At 38.0% G+C, this 14,221-nt stretch overlaps 1 protein-coding gene across 2 annotated transcripts in view; it reads left to right on the forward strand.

Annotated features, from left to right (window-relative positions):
* Nucleotides 1-6,161, forward strand: part of GTF3C3 (general transcription factor IIIC subunit 3) — a 35,804-nt gene extending 29,643 nt beyond the window's left edge. Inside the window, exons 16-18 of one of the 2 annotated variants that reach the window (XM_070388809.1) lie at nt 1,027-1,151; nt 3,024-3,176; nt 3,829-4,540. In XM_070388809.1, coding sequence (XP_070244910.1) covers nt 1,027-1,151; nt 3,024-3,176; nt 3,829-3,873 — 323 coding nt within the window. In that variant the 3' untranslated portion in view covers nt 3,874-4,540. The other variant, XM_005894582.3, reaches the window with a different exon arrangement.
* Nucleotides 6,162-14,221: the final 8,060 nt, after the last annotated feature.

Consider the following 14,221-nt stretch of genomic DNA (forward strand, 5'->3'; position numbering starts at 1 on the left):
AAAATACTTAACCAAAAGTTTAAACTTAAAATGAGGCATGTATCTCCTGCTGCTGGCAATAAAATCTATTGCCAGATTCACTTCTGTGTATACTGTGATTTTGGCTGTTTAATGCTTTAATGTTTCTTGTGTGTGGTTGCTGTTTTTATAGTTGTTCAGCCAGTAATCTTGAACATCAGATGTTGAAGCTTTTCTTCACTGTGTATACTTTTTCGGAATTATTAGTTTACTATTAAGAAAACTATATGTAAGAGAGATTAAAATAGAAAGTCCAAATGGCAGTCTACCATTTGTGCTGCTAAGGAGACTTTACAGTGCTGTTTCTTCTGGAATAGAAGTTTTCTTATCTATATGATAAATTATAGATCATTCCTTTACAAGAAAAATTTGCTAAAATTCCTCTCTCATACAGTTAGACTTTTGACATGAGATAATTTTTTATATAGACTATATGGAATTCATAAAACCCTGAATTTTTATCTTGTTATTAGATACAATTTAGCTCTTCTCAGGAAAAACAGTTGCTATGTTTGAGGCAATAATACCCATAAACTTAAAAAACACAACTATTTTTCTCACCTCCATGATCTATCACATTAGCATCTATAAGACAGGTCTCAGTTAATTTTATGAAAGAATTCACCAACAGACACATTCCCTCATTAGTTTTTTAAAAGATTTGAGATCATAAAATAGATATATGATCACAGTTATTCAATTGTTTATTTTTGAAGTACTACTCTACTTGGAAATGTCAAACTATACCTTTAAAAAAGTTACTTTTGTACTCAGTTTTAATCATCATGGTCAAAATACGTTGATGGGTAAATCCTTCTCTTTTTGTTATATGTTATATATTTTAAAATTCGTATTAATATGCATCTGGTTGATATTTTGGAATATAACCTTTGTATCTGTTAAAGTGATAGTAATGTTTGTTTACCTTAAACTATATTTGAGTAAGTGTTGAAGAAATAAGGAATGGTGTTTTTGTCCTGTCATCTAACATCACTGCTCATTTTTCAGGACAGTATGTGCAGGCCTTTCGCACTCATCCCCAGGAACCTCTCTATAACCTCTGTATAGGCCTGACCTTTATTCACATGGCATCCCAGAAGTATGTATTAAAGAGACATGCTCTTATTGTGCAGGTAATTCATTTGGATTCCTCACTACTTGATTTTATGTTCTTTAAAAATGAATATACTTAATGCTTTTATTTCCCTGCTTCAAAAGTAGTATCTGCTTAGTGCACCTGTTAGGAGTATCCATTCCTGTGTTCAGCACTCATGGATCAACATACAGGAGTACTCCTGGCCAAGACTTACACAGCCATGTGGAAGGGATGCACAGCCAGATCAGAAGAGAAGGGTCAGGCAGAATCTTAGGGAATCCTGTGCAGGCTTTCTTGTATTCTGGAGCCTCAGAGGCTTCCAAGCTTACAGGTCCTAAAGAGTTTTTAAGTTAGTTTTTAAAAATAATACAGACATACAATAATGTATGGATACGTGCTTGTGTGACTGTTTCCTTACGTCATCACCACGAATTGCTCTTTTAAAGTCGTAGTTCATAAAGCCATTTGCATCACCTTTTTGTTTTCTTGTTACCTCCTTAACATAGCGTGTCTCCTCTAGTGAGAATACAAACTCCAAGATCCTCTAGTGAAAATACAAACTCCAAGAGGTCAGAGGTCTGGTCTGTCTCATTCACCCCTGTATCCTCAGAACTTCTGCTTTTGTTTCAGTTTTCATGTGTGATAATGTATATACCTGTTTTTTAAGTAATTAGGGAAGGAAAGTAAATGTTCTTTCTTAGATATTTGTCTTTGAATTTCTCATTTTTAAACACATAGATTTGATTCTTCTGAGATTAATAGCTTGTCTGCTGTTACTAAACAGAGAGCCATGTTTTTCAGTAGAAGTCATATTCATGTACTCAAATGGATTCATTTATCATGCAGAAAATATGGCTTGTTTATTGAGCATACTTTTTATTCCTAGAATGCATTAATTCTAACAAATTCCTTAATTTTTATTATTTATTAACTTATGAAGAAAAATTTGTGACCATTTATTACATACCAGATCACCCAGGAAATCATTGCATTTTATTTTTTATACATACAAATCTGTTGATTTAATGCTCAGGTAATATATTTGCTTAATTGCTTATATCAGTTACTTGCATCTTGCAGTTTGTAGCTTTCTGTGCATGGTAGAAGTTGAAGTTGCATTGAAGAGGAAAGTGAATACAGGAAGATGTGAAGAAGCAAGTTGCTTTTTTGGATGCTGTGACACACAGAGAGCCTGCTTCATTATAGCTATGCTCTGAAATAATCAGTTTCTCCATAAAGCTATTGAGTCAGAAGCTTTCAGAGGGGAAAAGAGAAAATCAAGTTTTTTAACATTAAAAAGTTATTAAGGCTCTGAGAGGTATATAAAAGGTACCATTTAACCAGAAAGGTCAGATATACTCAAGTGAGTTTGTTCCTGAGGATGCAACTTTCTAAATTATCATCATAAGAGCTTGGAGTTTATATTGTGGTCAAGCTTTTAGACATGTATCTCAAACCTAAAATTTTACTAGCCTCTAATGCCACAAAAACCAACTTGAAACCATAAAAATATATATTCTCTGTTTTACATTATGGGTCTTTGCTAGCTAGTTGTTACATTTGGCTTTGTTTTCTGTGAATTTTTTGTCTTTAGTTAAAAAAAAATATCTCCTTTACACCTTTGGAAGAAATCTGAACTATATTATGATATGACACTGTACCACAGACATATATTCTTTTAGGGTGAGACTGTCTTTAAAAAAAAAATTGGGGGGACTTCTTGGTGGTCCATTGGTTAAGACTCCACACTTCTAATGTAGCAGATGCGGGTTCAATCCCTGATTGGGGAACTAAGATCCCACATGCTGCACAGCGTAGCCAAAAATAGAAAATTGTATTCCTGCCCCTGCACTTGCTTGTCAAATGACTGAACTATTGAATTATTATTATTATCTTTTCTCTTTGGTAGGGCTTTTCCTTTCTTAATCGATACCTCAGTTTACGTGGGCCTTGCCAGGAGACATTCTACAACTTGGGCCGTGCCCTTCACCAACTGGGGCTGCAACATCTTGCAATCCACTATTATCAGAAGGCCCTGGAGCTCCCTCCGCTTGTGGTAGAGGTACTGTATGATTTACTTTGAAAAACTGAGGAGACACTTCATCTATCGATAAGTTGCAGTTAGCTCAGTATTGTGGTGAAATTAATCATAGCTTATATATTAAAATGTATTCTCCCCTTACTGAATGCACTTATTTAATTATGTTCAGCAACAAGTAATTGTTTGACATCCTCACCTACTGACCTAATCAGCAACCATGTGGACACATATGACTTGTGGTTATGACCCTTTCGGTTATCCTAAGATAGCCCCAGTGGTTTACAGGTTGAGCTGGTACACAGGAACCCTGAGTATTGAGTTCTGTAGCCATTATTCATTTTCAAGTTCAAAAATGTAGCTAACATACTTCTTTCTAGAGATTAAAGATCAGTATAAACATAGTTTTGTTTAAGTTAATGTAATATAGGGTGAAGTGTTGCCAATACTATGATAATCTGTGTTTAAAGCCTAATTTCTGAAGGAAAGTATGTTATCATTACTCAGTTTTAAAAATTGCACTCATAATCCCTCATTCCCTCACAACTCTTTTCTGTTACCCTTGTACAGCTTTAGTCGTTAGGCAAATGAGTACCTGCTCTTATAGTTCTGCTGATGAAATACATATACTTTTGTGTTCTTAACTTCATAAATAATTTATGTATTGCTCCTTAAGCTTTATAGGGCAACATTTTTCATTGATGCAGATGTTCTTAGTTGACTCCAAAATTTTGTGGGAGAAGAATAGGAATATAGACGTAATCTACTCCATTGAGGTAATTGGTTGGGTTATTTAAGTAGGAAAAAAAAGTAATAACACCCATAGGGTAGTCATTATAATCAATTTGGTGTATGCCCTTCTAGACCTATGTTTTATATGCCTTTCTGTTATATAGTACAGATATTTTTTTTCTCATCTGGTCATTTGTGTTATGATTTTTTTTCTACATGCAGAAGTTTTACATTTTTTATGAAGTCATATCAGTCTTTCTAGTTCCTACTTTTGGTATTTATTATACTTAAAAGGGCTTTTCCTACCAAGGTTATATTATTATTCAACTGTATTTTTTCTTCTATGGTTTCATTTTTTTTTTACTCTTAAATCCTAATTCATCTGGTGTTTATTCTGCTATGTCTTGTGAATGAAACTTTTTTTCTTTAACTTATTGGTTAGACATTTAAAAATATTTGATGAAACAGTTACTATAACAATTAACTGAAGTCAGCATTACCTGATAAAAATGTATATTCAAGATATATGCTTAGTTTTATAAATTTTTTCAGTAATATGAATTTTTAATAGTTTTTTGAACACTTACAAAAGCTGTTTATTTGCCATAAAATTGTCCTGGCTGTCAGTTTGAAATATACTCATTTTTGTATTTTCCCCCCTAGGGTATAGAAATTGACCAGATAGACTTACGAAGAGATATTGCCTACAACTTGTCTCTCATATATCAGAACAGCGGGAATACTGGAATGGCTCAGAAACTTTTATTTACTTACTGTTCTATATAAAGCCCCTCAGCTGGGGAAGGAGCTTGGGCAGCTGCTGTGCATGGACCAATATTTTCTGTCTCAGGGCTTATTATTAACCCCAAGATGGACATAAATTCATGATTATCTGTGTTTCATTTTTAATATGTGATAATTATCTTTTGATAGATTGGCAAAATTATCACTCCTACAAGAATTTTATATTGTTCTGTCATTTTCCTTTACCAGTTTTTTGTAAGTTGTCCCCCAAACTGAAGTGGACATTAGTAGCCATTGAACCAGCATTGAGTTGAGTACACTACTTTTTTTCCACACCATTTATTCATTTGTGTATGTAATACCACATATTAAACACCTGCTGTATACCAGGCACTGTAATAGTTGTGTTTGGAATACAGTAGTAAGAGAGATGTTACCTCTCAATACAGTTCTTTGAATACAGACCTTGAGCATATGTTTATTTGAAAGAAATATTTGCTACATATGTATTTCTACATACATCATTGTTGTCAGTCATCCATTTTCTTAGTGCCCTGTTGTTATCACCGTAGTCTTTGAGATATACAGAAAAGGAGGTTGCTTAGTAAAAGAAAGACAAATTGGGACTCTGATGTCAGCACAATTATGTAATTCACTTTGCTCCTTGGAAAATTGTTTTAAATGGTTATGTGGTGTGAAGACAAGTAATTGAGCTAATCTTTTATTTTTCACCTGCATGTATCTTAGCTATAAAGGCAGGCCTGGGAGGCTGGGCTTAATTCATAGCAACCTATTGTGATGCAAATTTTTTTAAAAAAAGCATTTTCAGTGTTTGGCTTTCTGGCCAAAAGAAAAAAAGAGAACTAGATTCAGTAACATGATCTGGTTTCCATTTTAAGATCACTAGGAATGTAGGAAGACTAGGGAATTTTATGTATGAAATAAAGTATTGCTGATGAAAAGACCCTGATGCTGGGAAAGAGTCAGGGCAGGAGGAGAAGGGGACGACAGAGGACAAGATGGTTGGATGACATCACTGACTCAATGGACATGGGTTTGGGTGGACTCTGGGAGTTGGTGATGGACAGGGAGGCCTGGCGTGCTGCAGTTCATGGGGTCGCAAAGAGTTGGACACGACTGAGCGACTGAACTGAACTGATGAAGTAGAAGCAGATTAAAAACCTTTTACTTATCTCAAATATTGTATATTATTGGGTCTAAGATAATAGTATTTGTTAGACATACTGTTGGTTTAATAATAGCTTTTTAGAGTTTCTTTTTAGGAGGAAACAAATGCTGTAGTAAATGTCCATGTGGATTTTAAGTCCCAGTCCACTTGTATGTGGAAAACAAGTATGAGACTTAGGATGAAAGAAGTACAGGGGACTTTAAGAATTCTTACCACTATTTACACTGTATATATAATTTTGTAGTTGAGAAGCAGAATTTGTATGTAATAAGTAAATGTATGGTACTCTGTGTGTGTGTATGTGTATATATAGAATTTAAATAAACTTTATTTTTGTAATTAAAGTTGTTTCATATGTTTATATATATTTGTTGTATTTCATGCCATTTGCGGGTAATGATAAAGCTGACTGTGATAGACTGCTTAGATAGATTAATGACTTGGAATCCTTGTGGAGTTGAGTACTCTGCATTCAGAGTTTCTCTCTTGAATTAAACTCACTGTGCTGTAACTCCAGGATCTGCTAAATAGCCTTGGAAGACACAGTAGATCTCTCTAGTAGTTATATAAGGGGGAAAAAAGCTGATAATTGCAAAAGTTTGTTTATCATTTAAGACTGTAACTACCATTTGCTGAGTGTTTTCACTATGCTACTGTGTTTTAAGTATGGTGCAGGATATTTTAGAGACCTTAACTCTGATTCTCTCAGAGAATCACCTGTAAGGTAGTTGTTATTGTTGTAGTTACTATCATCCCTGGCATGCTGTGGTTCATGGGGTTGCAAAGAGTCGGACACAACTGAGCGACTGAACTGAACTGATTATCATCCCCGTTTTATTTAAAGAGATTAAATAGCATGCTGAAGATCACTAGCAAGCTACTCCTTGCTCAGAGATGTTCCTTTTCCTGCAGTTCAGAGTAACAACTTAAAAAGTGAACATGTTTACTTTAGAAAGAAAAAGGAGATGGGCAGTTATTTTTTCTATCCTTCAGGCCTTCTATTTTTTTTTTAATTAAAAAAGGTTTTTGTTTTCTTTTTTTAATATTAATTTATTTATAATGTTGTGTTTGTTTCAGGTGTATAGAAAAGTGATTCAGTTATACACATATTCATTCTTCTTCAGATTCTTTTCCCAATAGGTTATTATAGAATATTGAGTAGAGTTTCCTGTATCATACAGTAGGTCCTTGTTGACTGTCTTACATATTGTTCAGTTGCCAAGTCTTGTCCAACTCTTTGTAACCCCATGATTGCAGCATGTCAGGCTGCACTGCTCCTCACTGTCTCCCAAAGTTTGCCCAAGTTTGTGTCCATTGAGTTTGTGATTCTATCCAGCCTCTCATCCTCTGCTGCCCTTTCTACTCCTTTTGCCTTCAGTCTTTCCCAGCATCAAGGTCTTTTCCAGTGAGTCGGCTTTTTGCATCAGGTGGCCAGAGTATTGGAGCTTCACCTTGGGCATTAGTCCTTCCAGTGAGTATTCAGGGTTGATTTCCTTTAGGATTGACTGGTTTGATCTCCTTGCTGTCCAAGGGACTCTCAAGAGTCTTCTCCAGCACCATAATTCAAAGCATCAACTCTTTGGCACTCAGCCTTCTTTATGGTTCAGCTCTCAAATCCATACATGACTACTGGAACAACCATAGCTTTGACTAGATGGACCTCTGTTGGAAAAGTAATGTCTCTGGTTTATAATATGCTGGCTAGGTTGGTCATAGCTTTCCTTCCAAAAAAGGAAGTGTCTTCTAATTTCATGACTGCAGTCACCATCCACAATGATTTTGGAGCCCAAGAAGAGAAAATCTGTCACTGCTTCCACTTTTTCCCCTTCTAATTGCCATAAAATGATGGGACCAGATGCTGTGGTATTAGTGTTTTTAATATTGAGTTTCAAGCCAGCTTTTTCACTCTCCCCTTTCACCCTCATCACAAAGCTCTTTAATTCCTCTTCAGTTTCTGCCATTAGAGTGTAACCATCTGCATATCTGAGGTTGTTGATATTTCTCCTGGCAATCTTGATTCCAGCTTGTAATTCATCCAACTTGGCATTTCACATGATGTACTCTGCATATAAATTAAATCAACAGGGTGACAGTATATAGCCTTATACTCCTTTCCCAGTTGTGAACCAGTCAGTTGTTCCATGTCTGGTACTGTTGTTTCTTGACCCACATACAGGTTTCTCAGGAGATGGGTAAGATGGTCTGGTATTCCCATCTCTTTAAGAATTTTCCAGTTTGTTGTGATCCACACAGTCAAAGGCTTTTACATAGTCAGTGAAGCAGAGTAGATGTTTTTCTGGAATTCCCTTGCTTTCTCTATGATTCAGACAGTTTTGGCAATTTGATCTCTGGTTCCTCTGCCTTTTCTAAACCCAGCTTGTACATCTGGAAGTTCTCAATTCAAGTATTGCTGAAGCCTAGCTTGAAGGATTTTGAGCATAACCTTTCTAGCATGGGAATTGAGCGCAATTGTCCGGTAGTTTGAACATCCTTTGGCATTGCCCCTCTTTGGGATTGGAATGAAAACTGACCTTTTCCAGTCCTGTGGCCACTGCTGAGTTTTCCAAAGTTGCTGGCATATTGAGTGCAGCACTTTCACAGCATCATCTTTTAGGATTTGAAATCGCTCAATTGGAATTCCACTAGCTTTGTTCGTAGTGATGCTTCCTAAGGCCCACTTGACTTCACACTCCAGGATATCTAGCTCTAGGTGGGTGATCACAACATTGTGGTTATCTGGGTCATTAAGATCTTTTTTGTATTGTTTTGTGTATTCTTGCCACCTCTTAAAACTCTGCTTCTGTTAGGGCCATACTGTTTCTGTCCTTTATTGTGCCCATCTTTGCTTGAAATGTTCCCTTGGTAGCTCTGATTTTCTTGAAGAGATCTGTAGTCTTTCCCATTCTGTTGTTTTCCTCTGTTGCTTTTATTGATCACTTACGAAGGCTTTCTTATCTCCTTACTATTCTTTGGAATGCTGCATTCAGGTGGATATATTTTTCCTTTTCTCCTTTGCCTTTTGTTTCTCTTAGCTATTTGTAAGATCTCCTCAGACAACCATTTTGCTTTTTTGCATTTTTTTTTCTTGGGGATAGTTTTGATTACCGTCTCCTGTACAATGTTGTTAAGCTCTGTCCTTAATTCTTCAGACGTAAGAATTAGCAGGTGAGGTGGGGCTAAAAATTGGTGAAGCAGTTGTAAATCTGTTAAGCTGCTAGATTTTCCTAGTTGCCATGTTCACCTAGAGTAGGTTCCCACTTCACCCATGCCCTGCAGAACACCAGTGGTTAATTTTCTGGAGCTGCTGAATAAGGATCATGGGATTCGGGAAAACTGGGCATAGCCAAAGGCAGAGTGTTACACTGAAAGCAGGGGATTAAATGAAAATCTACACACCTAACAGTGATCTCAGCATCCTCCTATTAAACTCCCAGAAAACTGGCAACAAAGTTAACATCCTTCAAGCAGGGGATTAGAGAAAATTCTCTCAAAAATCCTAGAAAAAAGACCTTTATATTCTCTCAGCTGCGGCCTCCACCAGTGCACACATACCTCCCACTTTAACTAAGCCCCAGTCAGCTCCAGGATACCTTGCTATTCATCTGAACAGGCAGCTAATGATCATTAGACATTTGAGGAAAGCCTCTGAAAAGAGAGGCATTCATATAAACAAATGGGTAGGGGACTGGAACTCAGGGAATAGAACCAGTGCAGGAAGTAGAGAAATACAGAAAATGTAATTAATATTCTCAGATGAAAGAATATTATATATATGAAAGTGCTGCACTCAATATGTCAGCAAATTTGGAAAACTCAGCAGTGGCCACAGGACTGGAAAAGGTCAGTTTTCATTCCAATCCCAAGAAAGGCAATGCCAAGTACCAGACAATTGCACTCATCTCACACGCTAGTAAAGTAATGCTCAAAATTCTCCAAGCCAGGCTTCAACAATATGTGAACCGTGAGCTTCCTGATGTTCAAGCTGGTTTTAGAAAAGGCAGAGGAACCAGAGATCCAATTGCCAACATCCGCTGGATCATCGATAAAGAGAATACCAGAAAAACATCTATTTCTGCTTTATTGACTATGCCAAAGCCTTTGACTGTGTGGATCACAATAAACTGTGGAAAATTCTGAAAGAGATGGGAATACCAGACCACCTGACCTGCCTCTTGAGAAACCTATATGCAGGTCAGGAAGCAACAGTTAGAACTGGACATGGAACAACAGATTGGTTCCAAATAGGAAAAGGAGTACGTCAAGGCTGTATATTGTCACCCTGCTTATTTAACTTATATGCAGAGTACCTCATGAGAAATGCTGGGCTGGAAGAAGTACGAGCCGGAATCAAGATTGCCAGGAGAAATATCAGTAACCTCAGATATGCAGATGACACCACCCTTATGGCAGAAAGTGGACAGGACCTAAAAAGCCTCTTGATGAAAGTGAAAGAGGAGAGTGAAAAAGTTGGCTTAAAGCTCAACATTCAGAAAACAAAGATCATGGCATCTGGTCCCATCACTTCATGGCAAATAGATGGGGAAACAGTGGAAACAGTGTCAGACTTTATTTTGGGGGGCTTGAAAATCACTGCAGATGGTGACTGCAGCCATGAAATTAAAAGACGCTTACTCCTTGGAAGGAAAGTTATGACCAACCTAGATAGCATATTGAAAAGCAGAGACATTACTTTGCCAACAAAGGTCCGTCTAGTCAAGGCTATGGTTTTTCCAGTGGTCATGTATGGATGTGAGAGTTGGACTGTGAAGAAAGCTGAGTGCCGAAGAATTGATGCTTTTAAACTGTGGTGTTGGAGAAGACTCTTGGGAGTCCCTTGGACTGCAAGGAGATCCAACCAGTCCATTCTAAAGGAGATCAGTCCTGGGTGTTCTTTGGAAGGACTGATGCTAAAGCTGAAACTCCAGTACTTTGGCCATCTCATGCGAAGAGTTGACTCACTGGAAAAGACTCTGATGCTGGGAGGGATTGGGGGCAGGAGGAGAAGGGGACAGCAGAGGATGAGATGGCTGGATGGCATCACCGACTCGATGAGCGTGAGTCTGAGTGAACTCTGGGAGTTGGTGATGGACAGGGAGGCCTGGCGTGCTGCGATTCATGGAGTTGGACACGACCTAGCAACTGACTTGAACTGAACAGAAGAGAAAAGTGCTGTAAAAAGCAATATTCAAAAAATAAAATATCAAATTAAAAACGTAACTTCCAGAATTAGTGCCATGAAAGGGTTGGGGAAAAATAGAATTTTAAAAAGGTAAAAGCGAAAATTGAAGAGAGAATTTCAGATGAGAAAATTAAAAGCTATAGAACAGTCTAAATGACAAGTTCTTTGTGGCAATTACCAGATCTTACAAATTCATTTATATTTTAAAGTGTGTGATTGCTTGATTTATAATAATTTCAGTAGGAGGAACAGTGATTTTTTTATATGCAGTAGATGGCAGTACATTCTATAAATTGGGAATTGTATTTCATCATTTCATTGTCTTAATACAATTATGCCAGCTTTTGACATTTTTCCTCCAAAATAAGCTTAACTATTTTTATTAGAGGAGAAAAAATTTCAATATCCCTCTCCACATTTGGGCTTATATCATATCCCAAAAGCTTTGTCCCTTTGCACTGCTCTCTGTTAGCATGGAGAGGACAGCTGGAGCCCTGTGTTTCTTGCTGCCCTGAGCAAAAGAATGTCTAGGAATTATCAAAGGTACACACATCATACAAGATAGATTTTTTTCTAATTTTTGGACTCAAGCAAACTAGGATCAGAGTGAGAATTAGCAGCACCACTTGGCATTTTAGTAAAGACACGCAAATGTGTTTCTATTTAGAAAATGGCCTTCAAGCAAGCGAAGAAAGAGAAAGCTGATTAAAGATACCTCCACTCATGGGCCCACAGCTTTGCCGAGTCAGTCCTGGAATAGCCAGTTGTAAGGATGTGAGTTGTTGCCTCTTTCTAGAGCTATGTAGTGGTGTAGATTAATTTCAGTTTCTAGTTTTAGAGAAGTATGAATGCAGCCAAACAAGTGTCTCTTATTTAGGCCCACCTGGCAGCCCACTCCAGTATTCTTGCCTGGAGAATCCAAGGGATGGAGGAGGAGCCTGGTGGGCTGCCGTCTATGGGGTTGCATGGAGTCGGACACGACTGAAGCGACTTGGCAGCAGCAACAGCATATCTATAGGCAGTTGAAAGAGGTATTTTTCTAACAAATGCTTTGCATAATTAGTTCTGCCTTGTTCGGACAGAGATGCTTTGATAAGTTTGTGTGTAGTGAGGCGCCTCTTCCCCCATTTCAGCTGTTCCTCTTTAGGGATTAAAGGAGGAGGAAATGTGGTGATTCTGACCACTAGAGGGAGCACGGTATTCACAGACCTTCGCAAAATCTCACGAACTCTCTGGGCCAGAGCCTGGTGAATTAGCTGGGCAGACTTTGGGTAGGCCAGAGAATCCAGAGCCGCTGTGTGCCCTACAGACAGTGCCATTTATAGTGTGCTGTGAGGCAGAAAAGGTGTGGAACACTGCTTTCGTGTCATTCTCAAGGCGCAGATTAAAACCAGCTTTGGGTGAATGAAGAATGGTTCACACTGACTTTTAATTGCCAGATTATCAAAATGTAAAAATATCATGATAATTTCAGTAGTGTTAAATGACAGGACACAACAAACTGTAGAAAATTTTTAAAGAGATGGGAATACCAGACCACCTGACCTGCCTCCTGAGAAATCTGTATGCAGGTCAAGAAGCAACTGGACATGAAACAACAGACTGGTTCCAAATTGGGAAAGGAGTACGTCAAGGCTGTATATTGTCACCCTGCTTATTTAACTTATATGCAGAGTACATCATGCAAAATGCCAGGTTGTATAAAGCACAAGCTGGAATCAAGATTGCTGGGAGAAATATCAATAACCTCAGGTATGCAGATGACACCACCCTTTTGGCAGAAAGCCAAGAGGAACTAAAGAGCCTCTTGATGAAAGTGAAAGAGGAGAGTAAAAAGTTGGCTTAAAACTCAACATTCAGAAAACGAAGATCATGGCATCCAGGCCCATGACTTCATGGCAAATAGATGGGGAAACAAGGAAACAGTGACAGACTTGATTTTCTTGGGTTCCAAAATAACTGCAGATGGTGACTGCAGCCATGAAATTAAAGATGCTTGCTCCTTGGAAGAAAAGCTATGACCAAGCTAGACAGCATATTAAAAAGCAGAGACATTACTTAGCCAACAAAGGTCTGTCTAGTCAAAGCTATGGTTTTTCCAGTAGTCATATATGGATGTGAGAGTTGGACTATAAAGAAAGCTGAGTGCTGAAGAATTTATTCTTTTGAGCTGTGGTGTTGGAGAAGACTCTTGAGAGTCCCTTGGACTGCAAGAAGATCCAACCAATTCATCCTAAAGGAAATCAGTCCAGAATATTCATTGGAAGGATTGATGCTGAAGCTGAAGCTCCAATACTTTGGCCATCTGATGCAAAGAACTGACTCATTGGAAAAGACCCTGATGCTGGAAGACAGGAGGAGAAGGGACGACAGAGGATGAGATGGTTGGATGGCGTCACCAACTTGATGGACATGACTTTGAGTAAGTTCCGGGAGTTGGTGATTGATAAGGAAGCCTGGCATGCTGCAGTCCATGGGGTTACAAAGAGTCAGACACAACTGAGTGACTGAACTGAACTGAACTCAACTCAACTGAATTCTAACCAGTGTAAGGTGATATCTCATTGTAGTTTTGGTTTGTATTTCTCTAATAATTAGTGATGTTGAGCACTTTTTCATGTCCTTTATGGCCATCTGTATGTCTTATATTTTGTTCCATTGAACTCTTTGTCTATTTCTGAGCCTATACCAAATTATTTTAATGTTTATAACTTTACAACACTTTTTTTCCTTTTTAAAAATGGCTATTTATTGGAAGTATATTTAGGGAAAAGGGCTCAGATCATCAGTGTAGGGACCAGTGAATTCTTTCAAAGTGAATACAGCCATGAAATCACCACCCAAATCAAGAAACAGAACATGACCAGCTCCCCTGTGGGTCACCCATACTTATTGCTGGTCAGAATGTCTGTGTGGTTTGAACTGTCAGTTTGATTAAGCTGGAGCTACATTTTCCAGAATCTCTTTCTCTGAGTGGTTCCATGTTAGAGGTGGCCCGGGGAGTTTGCATGAGATTTGGAAGGTAAAAGCAAAGCAGCAGTCATTGCTCTGATGATCACTGGTTAGATATGGTGGCAAACACAGAGGTGGGTTCCATTTTATCTGTGCTCTTTTCTGCTCTGCATCCAGCTCCTCTTTCTAACTGCCAGCTCTGTTGTCCAAAAGTAGAGCAAACCTCCAGCACATGCCACAGCTTTCAGCAGATTTCACCAGCTTACCTCCTGT

This window comes from Bos mutus, chromosome 2 (assembly GCF_027580195.1).
Source record: "Bos mutus isolate GX-2022 chromosome 2, NWIPB_WYAK_1.1, whole genome shotgun sequence".
Taxonomy (NCBI): domain Eukaryota; kingdom Metazoa; phylum Chordata; class Mammalia; order Artiodactyla; family Bovidae; genus Bos; species Bos mutus.